The 23,479-nt window shown below is 41.4% G+C and overlaps 1 protein-coding gene across 3 annotated transcripts in view; it reads left to right on the top strand.

Annotated features, from left to right (window-relative positions):
* The window catches only part of LOC133955479 (FERM domain-containing protein 5), a 58,318-nt gene that overhangs the window by 23,074 nt on the left and 11,765 nt on the right, over window positions 1-23,479 (top strand). For all 3 annotated transcript variants that reach the window (XM_062390335.1, XM_062390334.1, XM_062390333.1), the window contains exons 2-8: window positions 15,213-15,317; window positions 16,819-16,861; window positions 17,546-17,624; window positions 20,284-20,381; window positions 21,177-21,300; window positions 22,508-22,595; window positions 22,738-22,826. In XM_062390335.1, the coding sequence (XP_062246319.1) occupies window positions 15,213-15,317; window positions 16,819-16,861; window positions 17,546-17,624; window positions 20,284-20,381; window positions 21,177-21,300; window positions 22,508-22,595; window positions 22,738-22,826 (626 nt within the window). The remainder of the gene's footprint in view (window positions 1-15,212; window positions 15,318-16,818; window positions 16,862-17,545; window positions 17,625-20,283; window positions 20,382-21,176; window positions 21,301-22,507; window positions 22,596-22,737; window positions 22,827-23,479) is intronic.

Genomic DNA, 23,479 nt, shown 5'->3' with positions numbered 1-23,479 from the left:
ATGTCTATGGGCTTAGGCGATCTAGTGTGACAGTACTCAGAGACACAGGAACTGAACTCTCACTGCCAACGTGATGGTAACAGATATACAACCTGCAAAAGTCTGTAATGGTTGACTAGTTGTTGTGTGGCCAAATCCTGTTTCTCTCCAGTTTGCTGCAGTAAACACAATCAGGATACACAAGATAGCGACGCTGCTGGCGTAGTCAACATCCATTCATCCATCTTTTATCTTTACATCTTATCCTTTGAGGGTCGCAAGGGGGCTCGATTCCCAGCTGACTTTGAGCGAGAGGCGTGTGAAGCACCAGGTGAAAAAGTTTCTATCTTCTCCATTATCTTCCACATTTGAGACTTTGCTCCATCAGAGACATTTTCAGATAATTTGGTTAGTGCCACCCTATGACTGTGCGGATACATTGAACGGTACAGTTATTTTACACGCCAGACAGTTAATGCCATATGGTTATCCTCCATACATACAAATACTAAGCTTTTGTAGAAGACAACGTTTTGCCTCATGCAAATAGTTCTCTGTTCGAGCTCTTTGTTCCCAGTCGCAAACTGTCAGATTGCTGTCCATTTGCGCCAAGATTGAAGGCAATTATTTTCACTCAAGCAGTGAAGATTTAAATATTTAATTTCCCGACCTATTTGGAGTTGTGTCTTACTCAGTTTTTTATTTTGTGTTTTATCCGTTTGAAGTCTGGCACACTCAAATCAATACCTTATGTAATGTGTGTGGGAGACAGCTGACGATGAATCGGAGACTCTGTAACTCAGGACGACTGAGTGCTATCTTTACATTGTGTATGTTGCGCCTACTTCCATTACAAGGGCATACAATGAAAAGTAAGGGCCTGCGTAAGGAGAGACTTGTGAGGAGGGCTGCTCAGGGAAAACCGCCGTTGCTATGAAACTGTTGAAAACGTGCTTGATGTGCAGCTCTGCTCTGAGAAAAGTTAGAATATTAAGATAACCCCTAATGCTCAGCCTGATGTGCGGCAAAATATGCTAAGCCCTCTGCGATAAACACGCAGCAGTGTGTCCATTTCCCCGGAAAGCGGCGAGAATAATAAGCCGGTGCTGTATTTATTTCAGATCCTCCACTCAGCTTCTGTCGCTTTCACTCTCAGCTGCCGTCTGATCACCATGTGAGGAATAGTGTTCTCATACAGAACGAATAAGAGGGAGAGAAAAGGCCACGTCTGTCCCTCTGGGTTTGTGTTGAGTGTTAGGTGTTTGAGGGGAAGTGGTGGCAGGAATACACAAAGGTCGTCAGTGATGGTTTTGGAAAGGGCACAAGTCTGGGGGTCACATGGAAAACTGTGTGTGAAACGACATAAGCCGCTGGCAGACATGCCCTGAACTCTGGATAATCTCTGGAGGGGATGTATATGTCAACGCAAATGTCCGAGAGAGGGGTTCCGGCCAGCCCCGTCAGGAAAAATTTCTAGAATGTCCGAATGAGCCCATGTGAGAAAACAAATTTCTCAGGGTGAAAAAGCGATGTCATACACGTAGAAGGGAAAAGATATCAAGGGATTCTCTGGAGTTCAAATGTGAAAAGGGCTACAGTTAAAGTAATCACAGTTTTGTAAATATAACCTCCTCTTATCCTCAGTCATTTTTTTCAATCTATGCTGAAAAAACTACCGGGACGTTGACACACATTTAATCTCTGCTTCTGTCTGAACACACGACATGCTGGGTCTGGTTTGATCGCGTGAGAGGTTTTTAACCTTCGGTCCCTGTTGGGGCCATGAGACAATCGGCGTGTCTCTCCTGAGGAGAACGAGCTAAGCTCCATGGGACTGAAAATGAAAGGTTGGAGGGCTGAGCGACTTCTCACAGCCGCCTTTCAAAGTTCTATTTTTCGCTCCACTTCTGGAATTTCACCCTAAGAGGCTTAATTCATATTATTAGCTGTACAATCAGATTGCTCCAAAAATACCAACATCTAATTAGCCATGCAAACCAATTAAGTTATGCTCATATTATATTTTCCCAGTGGTTAACCTCAAGGCAAGGTTAACTGCTGCTGTAGAGACGTCCGCTGTGAACACACAAACTAAAATTTTGTATACACATGTTACTCTACACTCACTGGTATGTTGTGCTTGTTGCTAGACAAAGCACTTACTAAATTATTCTTATTGACAAAAAACATCATCTCTTTTTTATTTAGTTACCTCTGCCTAGTATGTTTTGTTAATAACCCCTTTTTGTTTGTTGGTTGGTTGGTTCTTACCCAAGATTTCACAAAAACTACTGGATAGCTTACCACGAAACTTGGTGGAAGGATGTGTCTGAGAAGAACCCCTTAAATGGTGCAGTTTCGGATGAGGGGGCAGATCCACGGATAAAAAATAATCCATGGAACTTGTTGAAAACCATCAGTCATGTTTTGGGAACAGATATTTGTAAGTGTTAGTTTCCAATAAAAATCTGGATCTCATGGATTTGAACATGGTTTCATAGGGGGTCTGTTGGGCCTTGGCTAAGGAGTGGACGCTACTGATTGCCATTCTTCGGACTAGGGCTGCAATCATTTACTTGCATGATAGATGAATCCGTCAAAGATTTCAATCAATACATTTTTTTGTAAATAGTAAAAAATGCCTCACATAAGTTCCCAATCCCAAAGAGGAATTTCTGTCAGATGCTTGTTTTTATCCTTTATTCCAAGTCTGAGGCTGGAACAGGCAAATTAGAATTTTTCAATAGACTTTAGACTATCTTTGATGAAATTACTTTTTTTTTTTAAAGGCATTTTACTCTGTTTTCTAGCATTTCAATAAACAAATGTTGAATCGATAATTTGGCAGTTTATTCAATGAATTGTAAATTCTGCTTACTCTCACATACTGCTTGGAAAACAAACCCTAGTACAGTGTATGGACATTACATAATCCCGTCATCTTCGTCTTTTTGGGATGAGAGGCAATACATTTCCACTTTGTTTGTATTAGCCCCATTGGGGAAAAAAATAAACTTTCCAGTGGGTTCAGTGCGTCTCTAACAGTGTCAAAGATTAGACAACAGGGAGACTCCTCCATTAACGCTTCCTAAGTGACACCACAGTAAATCTCTGAAATAAACTGTCGCTCCAAATCCCCAGCCAACAACTCTACAGCCCTTCTGAGCTTGTCCTGTCTTCACCGGTTGGTTGCCAAGTGCAGCACAGTGGGCTGAAGACAGCAGCCGCCCTCGCTTTCATAGTTAAACTCTTCACGGCTGTCACGCTAAATAATCAAGGAAAACTACACAATCTCAAAGAAATGGCTGTGCTCATAATTGTTTCTATAAGATGGTGAAAAGTGAGAGAGGCGCCGCTGTGCCCTCAGTGTCGCTCCCTTACCACCGCATTTTCTAGTGCTGCCATGAAAAGTAGCCAGAGATTACATCACATTAGATTTGATCAAACAAAACATCCTAGTTGTGGAATCTCTTAAAGCATTATCAAACTTTAAGATTCTGAAACAATGTCCTTTTCTCCTTTTCATTTTTACAATATCTGTACCTATTGTAATCCTAAAATACTTCTTAGAGAAAAGTTTTTTCGAAAGCAGTTTTTGAAGACATCTCAATTTAAGGGCTCATTAATGTATGATAATAGATAATTGTATTTCAATTGAAATAGCCGTCACTGCCCACATGAGTACTACATTAAAATGGGCGAATCGTCATCATATCGGTTCCTGTAGTTTCTTACCAACTAGCAAAGTCTCTCCTCAAAAAGTTCTGCCATTCTTGAAATCTCTTCCTTGTGTCTTGTGATGGTTTCGCTTGAGCTATTGGCTGATTGTGACATCTGAAGGATATTTGATCTCAGGCCCTTATCAATAACATTTTTAGATCCTGTACATACTCGGGTGTTCTAAATGATTTTAAATGTATTTTTCTTACTACACAATAAAAATGTATTGGAGGGACACAAATCTGAAAATAATAATAATGTAATAAATGATTAAACCAGTTGCTTCTTAATAAGTAACAGTAAAAAGTAATATCCAACATCAGGCTTCATTAGCCTTCGACTCCTAAATGAACATCTTAAACTCTAATCTCGCTTTGCTGATCTAAATCGATCTTCACTCCAACCAATCAGGGCTTAACGTCGGGGCAGCAGCATCAAGTCAAGTCTGATAATCCATCCATCGCTTTGTTTACAACCTGTCAGAATGTGTGCAGCCACATTCAACGACAATGTGGTCTCTCTGAATCATTTATTCAAAAGATTGTTTTCTCCCTTGGGCCTCCATTAGAGCGTTGACACACAGGGGCAGTGGTGGGGCCTGTACACGCCTGTGTGCACAGTCAGCCAGTCTCCAGGGCCAAACCGCTTTCTGCATTTTTATGGCTGGATTCACCACTGGAAAGTGATGTTTCCCCGAGGCTCTGGAGACAATGAAGGGTGAAGTAGTAGCAATTGGTTGGGGAGGGAGGGGGTCTTATGTTCAGCGTGAGGCATTGAAAACAGCCATAGGGTGCTAATTCAGAGAAATGGAGCACAGTGTCGTTTCCACCAGTCAAACGCCGGGTTGACTGGGCTGTCTGCCTGTCACTCAAGTACTGCTTCTATACCATGTATGAGCCCAGATATTCAGACACTCATACAGTAGTAGGTCTGATAGACAGATTACTACATTCAGTGGCAGCAGTGATTTACAGCACAGTTTATCCGACAGCCACAAACTACAGAATGAGGGAGGTTGTTATGTAGCAAGTCCACTGGGCACAATGAGTGGAATTCAGCCATCACTACAATGAGAAACCAGCTGTAAGCATTCTGCAAAGAAGTATTGCGTCATAACTGTGTCTTCATTAATAATGAACCCCCCAACTTCAGCAAATACAGCAAAACATGACAAGTAATCTTCTCATTGATTGTATCCAGCCATCAAGCAAATTATCTTTGTCCAACCGGATAACTTCGGTGTAAATATTTTATGTCCAATACATATCGAACGTACAACTGGGATTCAAACCTGAAACCCTTTTGCTGTGGACAACAGTGCTCCCAAAACCTAAACTCTTAATTAATTAATAAACACTGTTCTGTGATATATTAAAATACTGAGATTACTTTTATAAAGAAACTTATTTTATTGGTTCTATGATGTTATTTTAGTTTGACTTACTTCCTCCCTCTGTGGGTCCACACAGAAAAAAGTCCCAGCTTAAGTGTGTTGGTCAAGCAAACATTATTCTATCTGGAAGTGACTTTATTGGCTGAGCCAGAAAAACCAAGCCTCCGCCCACTCACCACAGAAAAGCTTGAATTTACTGAAAGGGATTCTGCAGCCTTTCGCCACTTCCTTTTCACTTGAAAAGCTTTTCCTTTGACTTTCCAGCAGCAATGTTATCACAGTGTTCTGAGGCAAGTCTGTAGTTTACCCATGCTGCCTTGAGAAATAATGGAGCATGTGTGTGCTCTGGGTTTTAGGTAGCCTGGGACTCTATCTCAACACAGTTTATAGGTTTCTAAAGCCATCTGTCAATACGCTGCTGCACAGAGTTATCAGTCTGTGCTGCATGGGAAGTTGGAAGTGGGAGAACTCGTCTGCAGGGACTTTTACATTAGAGCAGCTGCCGTGATATGTACAGTAGAGATAGAATTTCCTCTCCACAACCGATGCATGGCCTTTTCTTGTGTGATAAATTAGTCAGAGGTATTCGGAAGCTCTCAACTATGCAAAGAGGAGCGAGGCTCTCGCCGTGCACTGTCCACAGAGGCAAAGTCATTGTATCTGTGGTCATCAGATATACCAGAGACACTGGGGACACATAGAACAGAGCCTGTGTCTACAGTGTCAGTTAAGCTTTTGGTTTCCTTGGTTCCCTCTTTAGCAAACGATAGAAAGGTCTACATTGTAAGTAATGTCTTCTGGAATGTCTGCCTCATAATTTCACCCTTATTTGCTTTCCCACACCTACAATGAACCATAGGCTGTATGTCCAGTAATGAAGCCAAAACATCCCAGATACGAACAGTGTTATCTTGTGGCACCGACATTATCTGTATCCAGTGTCCGTGTAGTAGACATCTGGGGATGGAGCCATGGTATCAAGGTCCCGCCGATACATGTTGCTTGTCAGTATCAGCTGTCAATCATGAGGTTTCACCCTGTTTTTACCAAACTTAAAAGAAGAAGAACTTAAGTAACCATCTCTGACATAAAGTATCTGACCTGCTTTTTGACACTTTAGTTTGTTCCATGTCCCATCTAGTAACATGGAGGAGGCAGGGGTAATGACCAGCCACCAGGTAGAAATCGTGACGCTTTGGTTTCACTTTTGGATCTGTAATGTTGTCCATATTTATATACAGTCTATGCAATGAACTAAGACAAACAGGTTTCATATTAAGCCCATTAAGCTCTACCTTTTTTATTTTGTATTTTTTTGGGGTATTTTCGCCTTTAGTTTGAAAAATATAGAAAGGGGAGGCACGAAATGGGGTGAGAGAGTAGTGAAATGATTGGTCTGGCGGTTCGGGAGTCGAACCGGGAACCTGCTGCCGTAGACATAACCATACAGGTGTCAGATCACCCTCATCATGCTCTGATATAGCTAACCCCACCAGACTGGGCGACGTTCCTGTCATCCCTTCTCATGTCACACTGGTTGAAGGCTGTAAGATAAGTTCACTCTTCTGGACTAGATGGTCTCACATTTGACGAACTGAATGTGACGGAGGAGGAGTGAATCTGAGAAACTAAGCTCTCCATCGATGGAGCACTGAGGCTGATTCGTCACTGCAGCCCAACTCAGATTGAAGTGTATCTATCCTTCACAGGTGAAAACACAACACAAAGCTCGATGTGTGCAAACTACTGGGAATAGTAGTAATTCTCTTTCATGATCTAATATTCACGATGCAATATTTGTACCATGTAGATGCGATTCGACTGAATTGAGTTATGTTACATGTAGGTAATGTAAAATGACAAAAAGGCCAATCTCATCTGATGTTTTCTCTTGCGACTTCACATTCAATCAGCCCACTTGACATAATTAGCAGAGGCTCCAGCTGGGAAATATCCCTCCTCAATAATAGTAGAAAAAGACCAAGAATTCCGTGGGGAAATTACAGTTGACAGCAAAAGGAGTATCTCCGAGTATCTATTTTCTCAGAAAAGCCTATTTTCTTTCTGTCTTCTATCTTAGGCAGTCGTCCTTTTTATTAAAGCTCTGACAGCAGCAGTATGTTGAAGGAGGCACACGATGCTATAAATGGCTGTTTTGTTTTTCTTCTGCAGATTCTGTGAGGCAAACTTTTAAGTGTGATGAGCAGGAGTCTAATGTAAAAGAATCAGTTGATGACTCCCAGTCAGTGAATGGTCAGATTTTGCATCTCACACTTTATCAGCGCAGTTTCACTTATAATCGTACCAGGTAGAAGGTGCCGAGTAGAGGAACAATTAGATCCTGATTTCCACGTGTATTTATAAGATGACACACTTGAAATAAAGGGCCAATGGTGAATGCTGCATGTTAAGTTCCAGCTGCCTTTGCCTGATGGGGGGGGGCTAGCTTTGGCAAAGAGCCGGATGACAATGGAGGTCGCCTCATTATTTAAAAAATAAAAAAAAAAGCCCAGGGCTGAAACACACTGCCTTATAGCCTGAGCCCAATTAGTAGACCATGCAGTGCAGCATTTAACCATAAGTTCTCACAATTAACCCACTTGGGAATATCTCCTGTTAAGCCCTAATGTTATTAAATGCAGTCTATGAAATGGATGAAAAGTCTAAAAGCTCAGAGGCACCAACAGCTGCCTTTTCCAAGAAATCCAATAGTGCAGTGTTTATGGCTGTTGCGCTGATAGACTAGGAGCATTCTGCAGAGCAAATTCTTCCAGCCCAACAGTTTCAATCAACCTGCACCAAATTTCACTCACTCATCAATCCTGTGAGTCCGCCTGATTCGTTTTCATGGGGTGACAAATGTCCTCTCTCAATATATCAAAGAAAGGGATACACAATTACTGGATCCGGATCTGCACCAAATCTTGATGGGTTTTTCCCTGACTCATACCGCATCCTTTCACCAAGGTTTGTGATAGCTGTTTTTGTGTTATCTTGGTTACAAACCAACAAATGCACAAACCAACCAACCAACAGAGGGACAGGGGTGACCACATAACCCCCTGAACAGAGATAACAACAGACATTGGCCAATTTGTGAATGAGTTTCTGCCAGCAGCTAAAATGTGTATGCTTGGTTCAGATGTAGATACTTCATGCTGTGAGTCTGCACCGTCCTCATTTCACGTAGCACTTTTCAGTGCTAGAGAATTTATGGCAGGTCTGAGGGGCTGAAACTGTCTAAATTAGCGACGCTGATTTTGTTGCCCGTCAGCTTTCCACTACAGCGGGGGAGATAGAAGCGGTGCATCACCACCCGAGCTGTGCAAATGCCAAAGAAATTAAGTATTGTTTGTATGCTAATCCCAAGCATGACACCAATTGTGCCGCTCAATTTGTGTTGGGGGTATTTGTCACAGTTTTTAGGAAGAAAACCTTACTGCTGTGCAGACAGGGAGCAATTCCAAGCTCACTGGGAATATATATTGTAACCAGAGATGTGGAGAGTAAAATATAATGATTTAAATACATATTCAGGTGGGTAACTACTGCATTTTTTGTGTGATATTCTTGGTCTTGGTGGTATTTTTTTAAACAGTTGTACCCCCAATGATGAGTATGTATGTGCAGCTGAGACGTGACAGTTAAACTATCAGCTGCAGTAAAATCCATCAGTGGTGGTTTAAAGGACTAATGACTGAAAAAATAATCATTAAGAAACTTGTTTGTTTCCTTGCGCCTGCAGGAACGCCCACAATAATTTAGTCTTGTGTCACAAACTCTCCATCAAACACACATCTAGGGCCACTTTTCAGGTAGTGTGGTGTTACATCCTGGCTGTGACCCTGCAGTATATATGTAGTGTTCTTCAACATTTGTTCATGAATCACAGCAAAGGCTGAGTGACACAGAGCAATCACAGGATTAAGTGCAACCAATGAACGACAACCATATTCAGCTGGAATTTGAAAAAGATGTCTTAAAACCGTGTTAATCACCTCGTGCTCCCTGTGCTGCCACCTGCAGGTTCACATTTGTAATCTTCAAGAAACTGTTTGGAACTAATGGTTGTTGGGGAAAAAAGTAGCACAATCCTGTCAGCCTGTACATTGTGTTTAGTGCTAATTGCAAAATGATAGCACACTAAAAAAACCTCAAATGCAGAAGGCTTCTTTGAGAAAAATGTATTTGACGATTTGTCCTTGCGACATATACTGAAGGTTTGAATCAAAAAAATCTGCTGCTTTAACTTAAGTAAATCATTTACTCCTGTTACTATCATGATTTGTAACAGTAGACACATTGAGCTGTGGGACGTATCGGAGCTGTTACCTCTGCTAGCTTTAACAATGTTTAGAAAAATGCATTTAAAGCTCCCTGGAGGCAAACTGCTGCCACCATTAATGTCACACATCCTGTGCAACAGCTTGTGTGTTGCAGCTTTTCATGATTTCATCACGCAGTTTTATAATTATCACTATTAATGAGACGAATTTCCCCTTTTCCCTTCCTGTAATTACTCTGCAACCTGTTTCCTAAAGCACGAGGAGACAAAGCCATCCACCAAACTCCCATAAGGGTATTATGCTTTATATCCTCTTATCACATATTGGATGAATTAAAGATAAACCCCGCTCCCAAATTATAAGAGTGTTCCTATCTAGCTCGAGGAATTAGACTAGAAGACACAAGTTGGCCTCATTTTGCAAAATCAATTCCTTCACTGCTTTTTTTTGCGATAACACTGGTAAAATTATGCTGATTTGTTAAGAGCCCTGCCAACCGAGCCGAGAAGGGTTACAGCTCAACATATCAATTATGAATCATTTTTCAGAGGTCATGAGGAGACGCCTTGGCATTCAGCTGAGTGGAACATTCCTCTCTCATAGGGTCTTCTTTAATCAAGCTTTGAAAGCAATTATCCATATCCCTCGCTATCAGCAGCTCTCTGTTGTTTCACCTATTCTCTTGATTCCTCACATTTCTGGGACAACTCCTCATGTCCTCTTTTGTGTTTTGATGACCCACTTTTCTTCCACCTGGTCAGAGTAAACTCAGGATGTCATGATACCAGAAGTTTGGTCGTCGATACCCGTGATATTAAATTTGGTATCAAGGATCAGGTGCAAGTCAATATTATTGCCAGTGCCCTACATGTACCACTATACCTACTGTAGAAATAAGGTACATGACTGACAGCTACAATTATTGTAAATACATAGACTCTATTTAAACACTTGTTTGGCAGCTAACTAGCAGCTAATGTGAGAACTTGACATGACAGCTCCCAAAAATCTTGATTGCCTCCTGTTGGCTGGCTGCAGTGTAGATCATTAACCAGGTTTCCTCCTTGTTATTTTAAGGGACTTGGACCAAACTTAAAGGACCACAAGTCTACAGCCAAGCCAGCTCCGAGGCTCTAGGCTTTATACAAAGATGGACAATATCTTGAAATGCTCCCTGGTGGCCGGCTGCATTATATGTCATAAACTTGCCTCCTTTAAGCAGATGGGACAAATTGTATTATGAAAGTACATGTCGAATAGATTTTTCTGAAAGATGATTTCTTTCATATAACGTCGTTCTTATCAGAATGATGCTTGTTCAACGGCTAAGTAGGTTCATGCTATGTAGTCTGAGAGAATGTAATGATTGAAAGACACAGACCAGGGTTTCATCTTTTGTACTTAAAGAAACAAACTTGATTAAACAGTGTTTAAAACTGAAAAGAGAGCTTCATATTGGATTGGATTCAATTTATTGTCATTACACAGAGTACAGGTACAGAGGCAACGAAATGGAAAACAGAGGCAACAACCCACTTTCTCTTCATATAGGAGAAAGTGGGTTGGTCTTTGTGTATCTCTGGGTCTCCGCTGAAGTGGCAGGGTCAGGACTCGAGCTCTCCGCCTCTCGGTCAGGTAACAGAATCAATCTGACACTAACCAGCCGATCGCTCAGCCTCCTGGGACAAGAGACAGAAATCTGCTTGTGAAACCAAATAAATCACCTCAGGGCTCCTGGTTCCTTCAGCTTTACACCACTGCTCACACAAACAATCGCACGCACACAGTCACACACACACACAGTCGTCGACATCATGTTTCCACTCCTCTCACTATAAAGTGATACAATCTTTTATTAATGGTCTGTGCCCCAGCGTTGACATAGAGACCATTTTAATGATTCATCTGAAAGGAAAGTGCCCATTGTAGACTGGGGGCACTTAAGGAAATAAGATTGTGCTGTTTTCAGTTAGAGACCCATCAGAAAGATGTTTTGTGTCTTTTCTTAGATGTCCATCAGATTATTATCAGGAATCTTATAATAGAGTCAGACACACTTTTCTTTTTGGGAACATACCAGGAAGCAGAGTGTTTGATTGGGTGGAACCAATCAAACATTAGTAGTAGTGTTTAGATTTACTGAGGTGGTTAGATACTATTTCAAGCAAAGAGGACAAATCATTTGCAAATACATGATTATGACTGTTATTTGTCAGAAACATTTAAATAACAGGGACATCACTGTCGGCGACTTTCAACTGAAGTCCATTCACATTACAATTTATTCTATTGTTTTCTCACAGTTTATGAATGAGGTTTTTGTATGGAGTTTCTTTTATCCAATCTATAATCAACAGCATGGTATTTCATTTTGAGAGCAGGACTATACGGACAGATTTTGTAAGGCTCTCACTCCAGATCCCCCTGCTTGTGCCGTAGACCTTTTTTTGTGATAGGAAGGTGATAGAAACTGAAATCACTGAAGGATTGAATCAACAAATACAACACGGGAGGATAAATGCTGTGACACCAGGTCACTTGGCTGTTTTCAAACTCTTTCCGACACAGGTAAAACCAACACAACCTTTAGTAAATCTGTTGAGGCTCCTGCAAAGATATATTAAGATTCCAATTCAGACGAGTAAAAGGTTCATTAGTTTAAATTAGAAATTTCAAGACATCCTTTCTCTCGTGCAATCACCTCAATCTCGTCTGGTTTGAGGATAATGCAGCTGTGCTCAATGTGGGGCTGAGACGGAGGTGGGGGGGAAACAAAGAGCGAGAAAAGAGGGAGGGAGGGAGGGAGGGAGAGCTGTTGAATACTAACAAACTTGCTCTTTCCATGCAACAAAAGAACAGATGTCCTTTCTAACTCGGTGTGTCGCTTCCGTACAGAAAGCATTTTTTTCTTTATTTGTGCCGGGCTTTGTTGCTTCCTTCAGGCGCTCCTGATAGCAGGTTTCTCTGCCGAGTGATTAAAACAAAAGATGAGTCATGCGTTAATATTACACCTATAAACATTTATATTTTTTGGCCTTTATTGTGCTACTTCTGTATTTTAAGTGCAGACCAACAGGATTATTTACATGCCTATAATATGACATGTTTACATCTCTCAGTACGTGGCTTTCTCCAGATATCCTGCTGGGGTAATCAAGTTTTATTGATTGCCTGTCTTGATTATGTGATTATGTAAACCAGATTTTCTCTTATGATGAAAATAATTAAAGACCCGTTTGCTCAAACAATCTTCTGAAATGATCATCATGGAATCTGCAGGTTTAACATTCACTCTGAAAGGTTCCTTTATGTTTGTGTGTATAATGTTTTTGGTCCTTACAAATTCAAACGTGGGTCTTCTCTCACACCGCAGAGACCCTCGCTTCTCCATTGTATCATGTGTCTTAGTTATCGGATTGGCTAGTAATGTTACAACAAGAGAGGTATTTCAATCTGACAGTGGAGAGCCCCGGTGAAGCCCCTGTGTCTTGCTGCAAAAAGGGTCAGTTATATCCATTAGCACAGCTCGTATTGGCATCCGGTCACAAGAGTCTCGTCAGTTAGGTGACAAGCCCGGTGTCGACACTCCTTTGTCCTAATGAAGGGCCTGTTATCTGCGGACAGAGTAATGACATGGAGGAGAGTGCTGCTCCTGACACTTTCACTGCCGACACAGGTCAGAGGAGCAGAGGGAGTGAGTAAGGGAGCAGGGAAGGAGGAGCGACCTCCTCGTGAGTCATTGTGAGGGTTGAGACCTCAGCGGCCGGTCAGACTGCAGCCAGCTTGTCATTGAGTGCTGGATGCTGCTTTGACATTTTAATACCTTATTATATTGAGGAACATGCCCAGGCTTTTGTCCATAAGAGTTTACCATTTAACAAGTTAATATAGGCGTGTAACACAAATGTATTAAATGTACAAGTTATTGAATTCAAACTATATTTACAGAAGATATCGCTAAACAAGAAGTAAAATCTGTATTCCTAAAGGTTTCTGTAAACAATCTGGACGTGAGAGTTCCGATCTTAAACCTGCATTGTTTTTTTTGTTCTTTGTTTAACGAAACAAAGACGTTTTGTGGCGCCAGGGAATGAGTGAGGAGACCAGATGGAAGATGTTGCTCACTTTATTATCGTTCATTTACCAGCTCACAACTGCACAGCAAGTCTCGCTGATAGCAGACTCTCAGAAGCATAACGCGGAACAGCCCAGCCGGCAAAAACAGGCCTGCGTTCCTGCTTCAACTTGCTGCTGGCACACATAACCCCCTCCAATCAGGAGCGTACATTCTGACTATGCTGCTTGCACTATCCTGATTGGCCAAGAAGACACAGGTTTAACCGGTATAGCTTTTTCCTAGCTCCTCATGAACATAATTTCTATTACCTCTGTTTTGGTCTCCACCAGGTCCTGAGGAAAAATATCTGGCTCTTTAAAATCCCGCAATATATTCATCGATTAAATCATTAACAATATCTGTTTGCTGAAAAATAAAAGAGACAAAGATATAATAAGCTGATGATAATTATATAATGTATGGCGTATATATTTACAAATGTATGTAAAAATGAGCAATACTGTTTTCAAGGAATACAACGATGCTTTGTCAGTTGCCTCCAAATGAGCAGTGTGACTTCAGGGCGTTTGTGAACTGTCGGCGCTGATTGAGCCTTTTGTGCTGTAAAAAAAAAATACAGACCAAAAACCCCATTAAGAGCAGTGTGTGATATGTCATCTTGGCATGACATCTCCGTGGGGTGACAGTGACTGGGGCCCGGTGATTAATGTTTGCTGTCTTCCTCTTTCCCGCTTTCTACCTTCATCACATTTTATTCTCTACAGGATGCTTAAATGTCACAGACAGCAGAGATTTACACTTTTAAATAAAACCATTTTGAGGAGTAAAACCTCCCAAAAAACATGTCAGTTTATAGTAGCCAGTTCTGTGAAGTTAATTAGTTAAAAAAATATAATATTTGCATCTTGAGTTTCTAGATATAATCTTACAATACGAGAGCTAACTCTTGTTTCTAACTCTTCACAGTGACCGAGACTGATTTGCAATGAGGCTCCTCTGTCTCTATTTGCTCATTTGGGCTCACAGCGGTAATTCATTCAATTGCAATCATTACCTTTAATCTCCAAACGTAAATTATACCTGCATCCGTCATAGGTGTATACAACCCATACAGAAGGGGAGAAACATTTTGTTGAAGATCAACTTTTCATTTGTGTCTGTCCTGTCGTCTGTTGGCAGGAGGGAATTCTGTGGGATGTTTCAGAGATGAGTTTTCTGTCACTGTTGGATTACTCCAAAAAATATTTTCCATTTTGATCCACATTTTCGAGAGCCATAAGGATGTTCGGCTGTGTTATTCGGTTGTACAGTGTTCAGGATGCTCTCAGATATAGATATGGCTCTGTCTCAGTGGATGATGCCCAGGTTTCTCTCTGTGCTTCGAAATACTGAGTCGTGAGGTGGAAGCTTCCTCGTAAGTTACAGAAATACAGAGTTTTAGCAAAACCCCAGTGAGATGTGAGCATATTTATTCCATCCTCTCTTTGGGCTCTACTTTTATCTGAGGATGGGGATTATTCCAGACTCTTCAGATGGCCCTGGCTCTCGTGTATTTATATTGGATGAATCTGAGATATCTGTGGCAGGGTTTTAAAAAAAAATCTCAAGCACACTCTACCGGCAGGAATTATTTATCATGTTGAAACTTAGGACATTGCCCATTTCTTTGTTGGATCTTTTTTTGGCCACACACGCAAATATTGTTTTTGTGTTGTCGTGCTTTCTAAATTCCTGCTTCTCCCCTCTTCTGTTGCAGCGTGACGCAAAGGGACAGTATCTGCTTGACCTCATCTGCCACCACCTCAACTTGCTGGAGAAAGACTATTTTGGCATCAGATATGTGGATCCGGACAAGCAGCGGGTACGTGACTACGCTGCAGTATGTGTGAGCAAGGCAGAGGCGGTTTGTGTGCATTTGTATCATTTATAGCTCTCTTAATAATGTATTTTTTAAAGTCTATGTATAACCCCCCCAAAAAATCTATTCTATCTAATCTATTCAAAAGTACACAAAATCATCCAGCTCAATGTGTCAGCCTTTGAGTCGCCACTGCTTTAAAGTGTGTTGAAATGTATTCCAGGTGCATAATTACAAGGTAGTGTACAACTTTCCAGTACTGGGGAATTTGGTTTGTCTAAATGAATAGTTTTATTAAATTAATTAATCGTTTTTTGCTGTCTTGATTCCAAAATCAATCCCACACACACGGACTGGAAGAAAGAATTGAAATTACTGTCCGTCAGTAAATGACCTGCCTGCCTTTGCTCTCACTGCGCATCGCTGCAGTCTTCCACTGGAGAAGCATCCATTGTTGAAGCAGAGTCTCTATGTGTTTTTTTGGGGCTGTAGCTCTGACGAGAGGACAAATAGGGGGATGTAGAGGTTGCATTTTTTCATAGTGCAGCCTGCTCTTGCTAGCTTTCCCAGAATTGACAACCCTCACTCTAAACCATACACTGGATATTAAACTATTGCTTTATGGAACAGCAGTTAGGCTCAATAACAATCAGGCAGTTCCTACATGTGTATAAAACAAGTGATAATAATTTAAACAACACTGAATCTGCTGCATTTTCAAGGGAAACAGAGTGACTCCATATGAATGCGATTGTTTGACTCGAACCATATAAAGATGCTTGGATATACTTTTAGAAATGGATCATATCTGATTGAGTTGAGGAATGAGCGTGAGATTGTGGGTCCAGAGTGAAAAGTTGTGTTCCCCATCTTCTCTTATTCACGCCGCCTCTCAGAGTGACGGTTGTTCCATCAGGCCTCGGCCGCTGCGAGGCATGTCGGAGCACTGCTTGATTCATGAAGTATTCACATGTTTGCAGATCATGTTGATGTCCTGCAGACAAGAACCAAGTCCAGAGGATGCTGCATTTCCTGCAACGTCACTCAGAAGGACTATTTTGGGTGGTTGTTGCTGTGGGTGGGTTGGGTTGGCGGAAAGGTAACCCGGTAGAGTGATGGAGGGAGAAATACGCTCACGGAGAGGGAGAGTGAAGATGGTGAATCTGGCTGCAGAGGCAGGCAACAGCAGCAGGAGCCTGGTGTTTAGTCGCAACCTGTATTTTTAATCAGCCTCCCTGTTCTGACAGTGTCTCAAGAGACTCCCAAAGAGCGGTTTGAATATATATTCGCCTGGAATCTTTGATTGTATTACAAAATCCAGTTTGCATATTCAAAGCAGCTTTACAATTTTGCAACACTCGAAGAGTAGTGTTGTAAAACCTTGTGTGGCATGAATAGGTCTCCCCACAGAATTGTCACGAATGCAACCGATATTTAAAGTGTAAGGTGATTTATTTTTGCTGATGTTTAATTATTGTGATTTCTGTTTTTCTCTTTAATGCAGCACTGGTTGGAGGTCACAAAATCAATTGCAAAGCAAATGAAATGTAAGTATATTTGTAAATTGATTTTTATTTGATATTAATCTTGGAAATAGACCATTGAATTCCTATATATGAGGTCTGGAATGATATTTGCAATAGATAGACATGATATTAAAATCCATGAGATATACTGTGGATTTAAAAAAAACAAATATTTTCTTGTTGTAACAGTAAAAATCATCAGCATATATGAAATCAAAATATGCCGCTTGTGATACATCAGCACTTTAATGGGGGGAGTTTACTTGTATTTTGTTCTTAATAAAAAAAATGCTAAGTTTAAACCAGCAAAAAACATTTAGCATTTATATTTATTAGAAAATATTGAGTCATCGAGTCTAGAAATCTCATCAAATGTCTTTAAAGATAGGAATATGAAACGTATACTATAAAACCAATGTATACAAAATACAATCAATATGCAAAAGATTGCACAGGAAACTTACCAAAACTATTCCACAGTGAGACACATGGTAGTTGGTTGCAGTCCATTCTAAATACATAGGAAAAAACTGATCAAGACAGACAAGTTGCTGCCCCTATAAAATCTTTCTTTATTCGTTAATAGAACAGTTCATGAGAAAAGATTTGCCTTTATCTGGGTCTTTGAACGGTTGTTCTTTCTTCCTCTGTCTCCCGCTGAGGGTTTGATGTGTTACTTAAATGTTTGGTGTTTGTTTCTTGCAGCTCAGCCTCCGTTCACCATGTGTCTGAGACTCAAGTTCTACCCTCCTAATCCCGCTGCTCTGAAGGAGGAGATCACTCGGTATGACGTCCTGTTGTTTCACTGACTTCCAATGAGCTGATAAAGGCTCTTTTTCTTTCTCTAACAGATACATTTGACCTTTGTTTCACTTTAACGCTAATGAAAAATCAGTTTGTTCATGAAGAGACTGTAGACCTATGAAGAGCATCTGTGCTCTGTCTTTGTTTCTTTTGGTTCTTTGGTGTTTTCCCTGATTTCTCAGGAGACAATTTATGGATCTAGTTGAAAAATCAGTCACATCTAGGGAAGTGGTATCCTTGATTGTATGCAATTTGGAGTAGCTTGATTAAATATAAGCAAACTGTCGGGCCTTTGAAGAGGTGTGTGCTCTACTAAGAGCCAGTCTAGTTTTTCTCTGGTACAGATTGTGCACAAACATTTTTTAGCCTGAGCAAACATTTCTCTTTCTAAAATATTATTTATGAGCCTTCATAATTAAAGAGTACTTAACTGTCTCAAACATTATGATTAATATTACACGGTTTGCATGAGGAGCTGTGAAACATGAGGGATGTCAAAGCCTTCAGTACCAGGTTGGTCTCCAGAATATAATGAGTAGAACGTCAAAGGCAACAACATGTTAGGCTTTTTGTGTTTAAATGCTCAGATTTCTTTCATCTCACTAACTCTGAAATAAGAGCCCCGTCGTAATATTAAGGTAAAAGCGACAATAACAGAGAAGAGCTATGAATTTACACTGCCTGTGAGGAGCCAGCTGGTGAATGAGTGCATGTCCAATTTTCTGATGTATGCATCAGTGACTGAGGGGACAGTGGGGGGTCCTCGCTGTCGCTGAAGTGTAATGACTGATGAATGAATGATGTAATGTACACCACATGTAGAGGGCACGTAATGAACAGAAGAGACAGGAGGAGATGGGGGGGGCAAAGGGCACTGATTGTGAGTGGCGAGGAAGAGGAGGGAGAATAAAAGGCTGGAGTGGGGGAGGCACAGGAGGGAGTGATACAACATGATGATGAGAGTGGAGAGAGGTGGAGACCACAGAAGGAGGGGTTAGGGTAATCAGTCACATATGGGGCTCAGTCAGTGAGTGCTCCTCTGCTATCATGCTGGATTGGGATTGTCTGGACAGTAGTTTAATGCCATATAAGAATTGTATTACTATTATTATGTGTATGTGTAATGTACGCAACGAAATAGGACAGAAACTGGTAAAGACATTGTTTTCCAGTCAATGTGAAGGTGCAGCTAAATGGAACTCGGCCATCTCTCTTTTTAATATGCCTTCGCACCTGCGACTGCCACTAGCCCGAAACCATTAGGTTCAGGGGCTGCCCATCTGTCCCATTCATGAACACAATATCTCAAGAACATCTTCAGGGAATTTCCTTAAATCTGGCACAAATTTTCAATTTTCACTGATTAAAATTGAGGTGGTGAAAGTTCAAGAACGCTGCGACCTTGTGAACATGATACCTCAGAATCACTTAGAGGGAATCCTCTGTTCTTTTAACGTAAGCATGAACTGATTAGAATTTGTTAGCCAAGGTCTTGTGAACGCGACAGTTCAGAAACACCTCAAGGGGATTTCTTTCAATTTGGTACGAATGTTCACTCTGATTAGAAAATGACTGATTAGTTTTGCATGGTCAAAGATCAAAGGTCACATCGTGGGCTCATTGAATGTGTTTCTGGCCTGTTCAACATATCTCTAATAAGTCTTTATGGTATTTCTTAACATTTTGATGACTTGTTACTTGGATTCAAGGATTTACTGGTTCAATTCAGCGGTCACAGTGACCTCATAAAAAATATAAACAGTTCACTGGTTGACGGAGGCATACAATCACCAGCTGTTAAGTCTTTTTTTTTTTTTTTTTACATTTTACACATTTACACTGAAGGTTTTCTGAGAATGCTCTCTATGCCCTGAGGAAAATCAAGGAGCTACTTCAAGCGATAATCAGCTATGAGCTCTTATAACTGTTGTATAGACTTTTAATGCAGTCAAACAATCAACAGCCATCAGAACGCTAAAATGACTGTTGAATTATAACTTATTTATTCAGCACGCCATCAAATGGGTTTGTTCAACCCACTGCAGAGCAACACAGGAAATGTAAGCAGCTCTTCAATGCAATGGCTCCATACAGGAAGTGTTATTAGCTTTTGTGGAAATGGCCCAGAGGGAGATGAATGTCGACTTCCTGTTATGGGTTGAGTAAAGGAGGCTTTCAATAACCCCAATGTCCTTCCCTCCAGCAATAATAATAATAACAATATGATAATAATGACTATGATCATTATTATCAGCACCGTTCTGCCGTTTGCTTCGGAGGCTGTCTCAGAGGGGTGATGGTTGGATGAGCTGGAAACTAGGCTGGAGGCTTTAAGAGAAGCACAGCGTCAGTAGCAGCTCTTCCCTCGGGGCCTCCCTACCCTTATTTCCCCCCCGGACAAAACCCTCATTTCAGTAGAATCAAAAAGAAATATTCAAACCCCGCCGCCCCCCCACGGGGAACGTGAACTCTAGAGCCTTTGAGGTTTATCAGATTTGTTGTTTGCTGCTCTATCTTTTTCTTATTGAATTAGTCCTTCATGGTCCCTTCGCTAAAAAATGGAACCGAAATGTATGAGTATGAATGAGTGATGTCAGTACAGACCCGTCATACGTGATGCTTGTCCTCTCCCCTTGTAGATACCTTGTCTTCCTGCAAATCAAGAGAGACCTCTACCACGGTCGGCTCCTGTGTAAAACCTCGGATGCGGCCATGCTTGCTGCACACATCCTTCAAGGTAATTGGAGGTGACAGATGGAAATGATGTACACCACTCTCTGCTCGGACCACCTCGTGCCTTGTAGTTACCGTGCCGATAAACACAGTCAAGCAAATAGATTTTTATGTGGAAAGAAGCTGAATTAGGTGAAACGAGGCAAATGTACAACACTGATCAGAGGGTATATTCCTGCAGGGGTTTCAATTTGTCATGCTATAAGAAAAGAAATAGGGAATGCATCATTGGATGTGATTGTTCACACTGATACTGACTCTGAAACTGGTACAAAGTAAAAGGTTATTCTGTACTTTGCATGATTTTTGGCTCAATGGCCTGTTTGCGCTAAATAAGCTAGAAATTCTGCTCGGTGAGAAAATCTTTTGAAGCCGTTATCTGGCATCTTATCATCTTCCTCCCACCTAACACACACGCACACACACACACATACACACACACACACACACACACACAGACACACACGCAAGCACACAAATATAGACCTTAGCAAATACAACACACACAAGGAGTGGTGGCTCTGCGAACATCACAGGGAGCACAGTGTTTGAGGGGAGGCAGGTCGTCTGGAGGAGGGGCTGATGAATTAAAGATGGCCTGCTTGGTCAGCTCCTCCTTCCAGGGAGAAAATCTGCTTCAGGGTCATTCGAGGCAGTGCAGTGTGGCATGAAGGGAACACAAATAATCTTTGGCTTGTTCAGCCCATCTCCACTGGCAGAGGCTCCAATAAGACCCCAAAAAAATCCAGCTTTCACTTTTATCTCCTTTTAATGTCTTTCTCTCTGTTCCTTCCTCCAGCTGAGATCGGTAACTATGACCCCGGCAAACATCCTGAAGGTTACAGCTCCAAATTCCACTTTTTCCCCAAACACTCGGAGAAGCTGGAGCGCCGGATCGCAGACCTACACAAGACGGAGCTGATGTGAGGGTCACCATCAATCTCTCTCTGTTTCCACATACCTGCAGAACAAAAAGACAGGTTTCCCGTGGCATTTATGTAACTACCTGCAGTAATGAGGTTCCATTGGGTCGGGCCAAGCAGATCACTGTTGGTTATTTGAGCAGATAGAAGAGAAATTATTCTCCACCGTCTACTTGGATAACGCACTCTGAGTCACAGAGTTACCTGTGTTGGGTCGTGACCTTGGTTTGAACTTGGAGAGCAGCAGAGCACGATGCTGAAAGAGATCAGATAGAGCAGGACACAAACACTCAGCGACAGTAGGTGAGCTTATGAAGCGTTTCTCTCACGCTGATCCTTCTAACTCCTTCCAAATTATTCTTATTGGCACTAAAATAAGTTTCTTATCCAAATAATATTTAGAAAATCCCGATCTTTCTTTTCCCCCCTTGATTTTCTCGACTACAACTCATCTGATCGAACTTGAGAGCTTTATATCTGAGGCAGCAAGTGTGAAGGGCAAGTCAAGCCAAGGTTATTTGTATAGTACATTCTATAATAGGCACCATGACTAGTTGAAAAGGTAACATAAGCCAATATAAAAATAATAATTTAAATAGAAATAAAATAACAAAATAAATGAAACAGAATAAACAACAACTTTAAAGTTCAGTTATTATTTATAAAATGATTTGCAACCCTCCTCGTCCTCCAACCCCCAACAGTTCCCCCCCAGCACCCCACCACAGGCTCTGATCCCAAGGACTGCTCAGCCATCACTAAGCATAAAGGTGTAACATAGTGACCCTCCGTTCATGAACAAGGGAGTTTGTCTTTTCTTTGCTCTCCAGCACCAGGTCCAGTTCTGATGCTTTGGAGCAGAATGATAATCAGCATGAGACTCTGCTGCCCACTAGTGGTCAATGTCCTCCTCACCATCAAATCAACACTGCTGTGCTATGCAGAGTTACTGCACATTGTTAAAGTTCAAACAAACAAAACGTACTTTTCTGAATATCTTCCTTTATTTTCTTTGGTTTATTTATTGTTAAAATTCTGATTTGTTTTGTCGTAACGTCTGTCTGCCTCTTTTAGTCTATTCTAAATTATTGTGACATGTTACTGGAAATTAAATGTGTGTGTGTGTGTGTGTGTGTGTCTCTGAAATCGTATATGTTTGAGTTTAACCCTGACACAGATGTTGTGTTGTGTTGTTGCTCTCCCACAGTGGACAGTCACCTGAAACATCAGAGCGGAACTTCCTGCAGAAAGCCCAGATGCTGGAGACATATGGTGTTGATCCGCATCCGTGCAAGGTCTCACAAGCGCCGCTGATCAATATTTACAGATCTCACACGCATTTCTGTTCAACTTCAAATGTTCTCACTGGATGTGTAGTGCAGTGCATGCTAAAACATATGTCTGACTCGTGCTTCACTTGTCTTTTGGGATTTCCAGGACGTGTCTGGGAACCCGGCGTTCCTCGCCTTCACGCCGTTTGGTTTTGTGGTGCTTCAGGGAAACAAGCAAGTCCACTTTCTCAAATGGTGAGCGAAATATGCAACTTCCTCTTTTGCCGCAAGTCTTTGCAGGATGTGAATAGACACATTCTGCACTGCTGGATTTATACCTGGTCTGACATTTGTGCTCTGTATGCAGGGTGTTGAAACAGCATGTGCTCTACAGCTGGTTGCACAGTCACAGTTAACAAAGCTCTGCCATCTGCCTCTACCTGTGACAAGAGCCGGGGAGAAATGTGTGCACATATGGCTAATTACAGCAAGTAGATTAACAGAGATACTTCAGGACAATAGCTTGATGTATAAGAGCCTGAACTCTCAGTAAACACTGATTTAAAATCAGCAAGAAGCTTGTTCTCCTTACTGAAAATGTAGATGTAATGTTTTTCTGTCTGTTCCCTTTTAACTGAGAAGGTTACAGTTATATAATGACGACAGACTTACTGTGTGTTCCATATTTCTCAGGCCTTTGTTTGTTTAGCCTTCGGCGGCGCTCAGGTTTCTCCCATTCTACGTTTCCCCGTCTGCAGGGAATATTATCTTTATGTGTTTTGTCAGCCTAATGTTGAGGTCCGGGGTTGTTTATGTGATCCCAAAGTGGTTGTCATGAATATTTAAAGAGGCTGCGGCTCTCTGTTTCCGCTCGCTGCATGTTTAACCGCTGCTCCTTCCCCCGGACA

Source organism: Platichthys flesus, chromosome 6, assembly GCF_949316205.1.
Source record: "Platichthys flesus chromosome 6, fPlaFle2.1, whole genome shotgun sequence".
NCBI lineage: Eukaryota > Metazoa > Chordata > Actinopteri > Pleuronectiformes > Pleuronectidae > Platichthys > Platichthys flesus.
The sequence above is the reverse complement of the archived record's forward strand: the minus strand, read 5'-3'. Positions and strand labels throughout refer to the sequence as shown.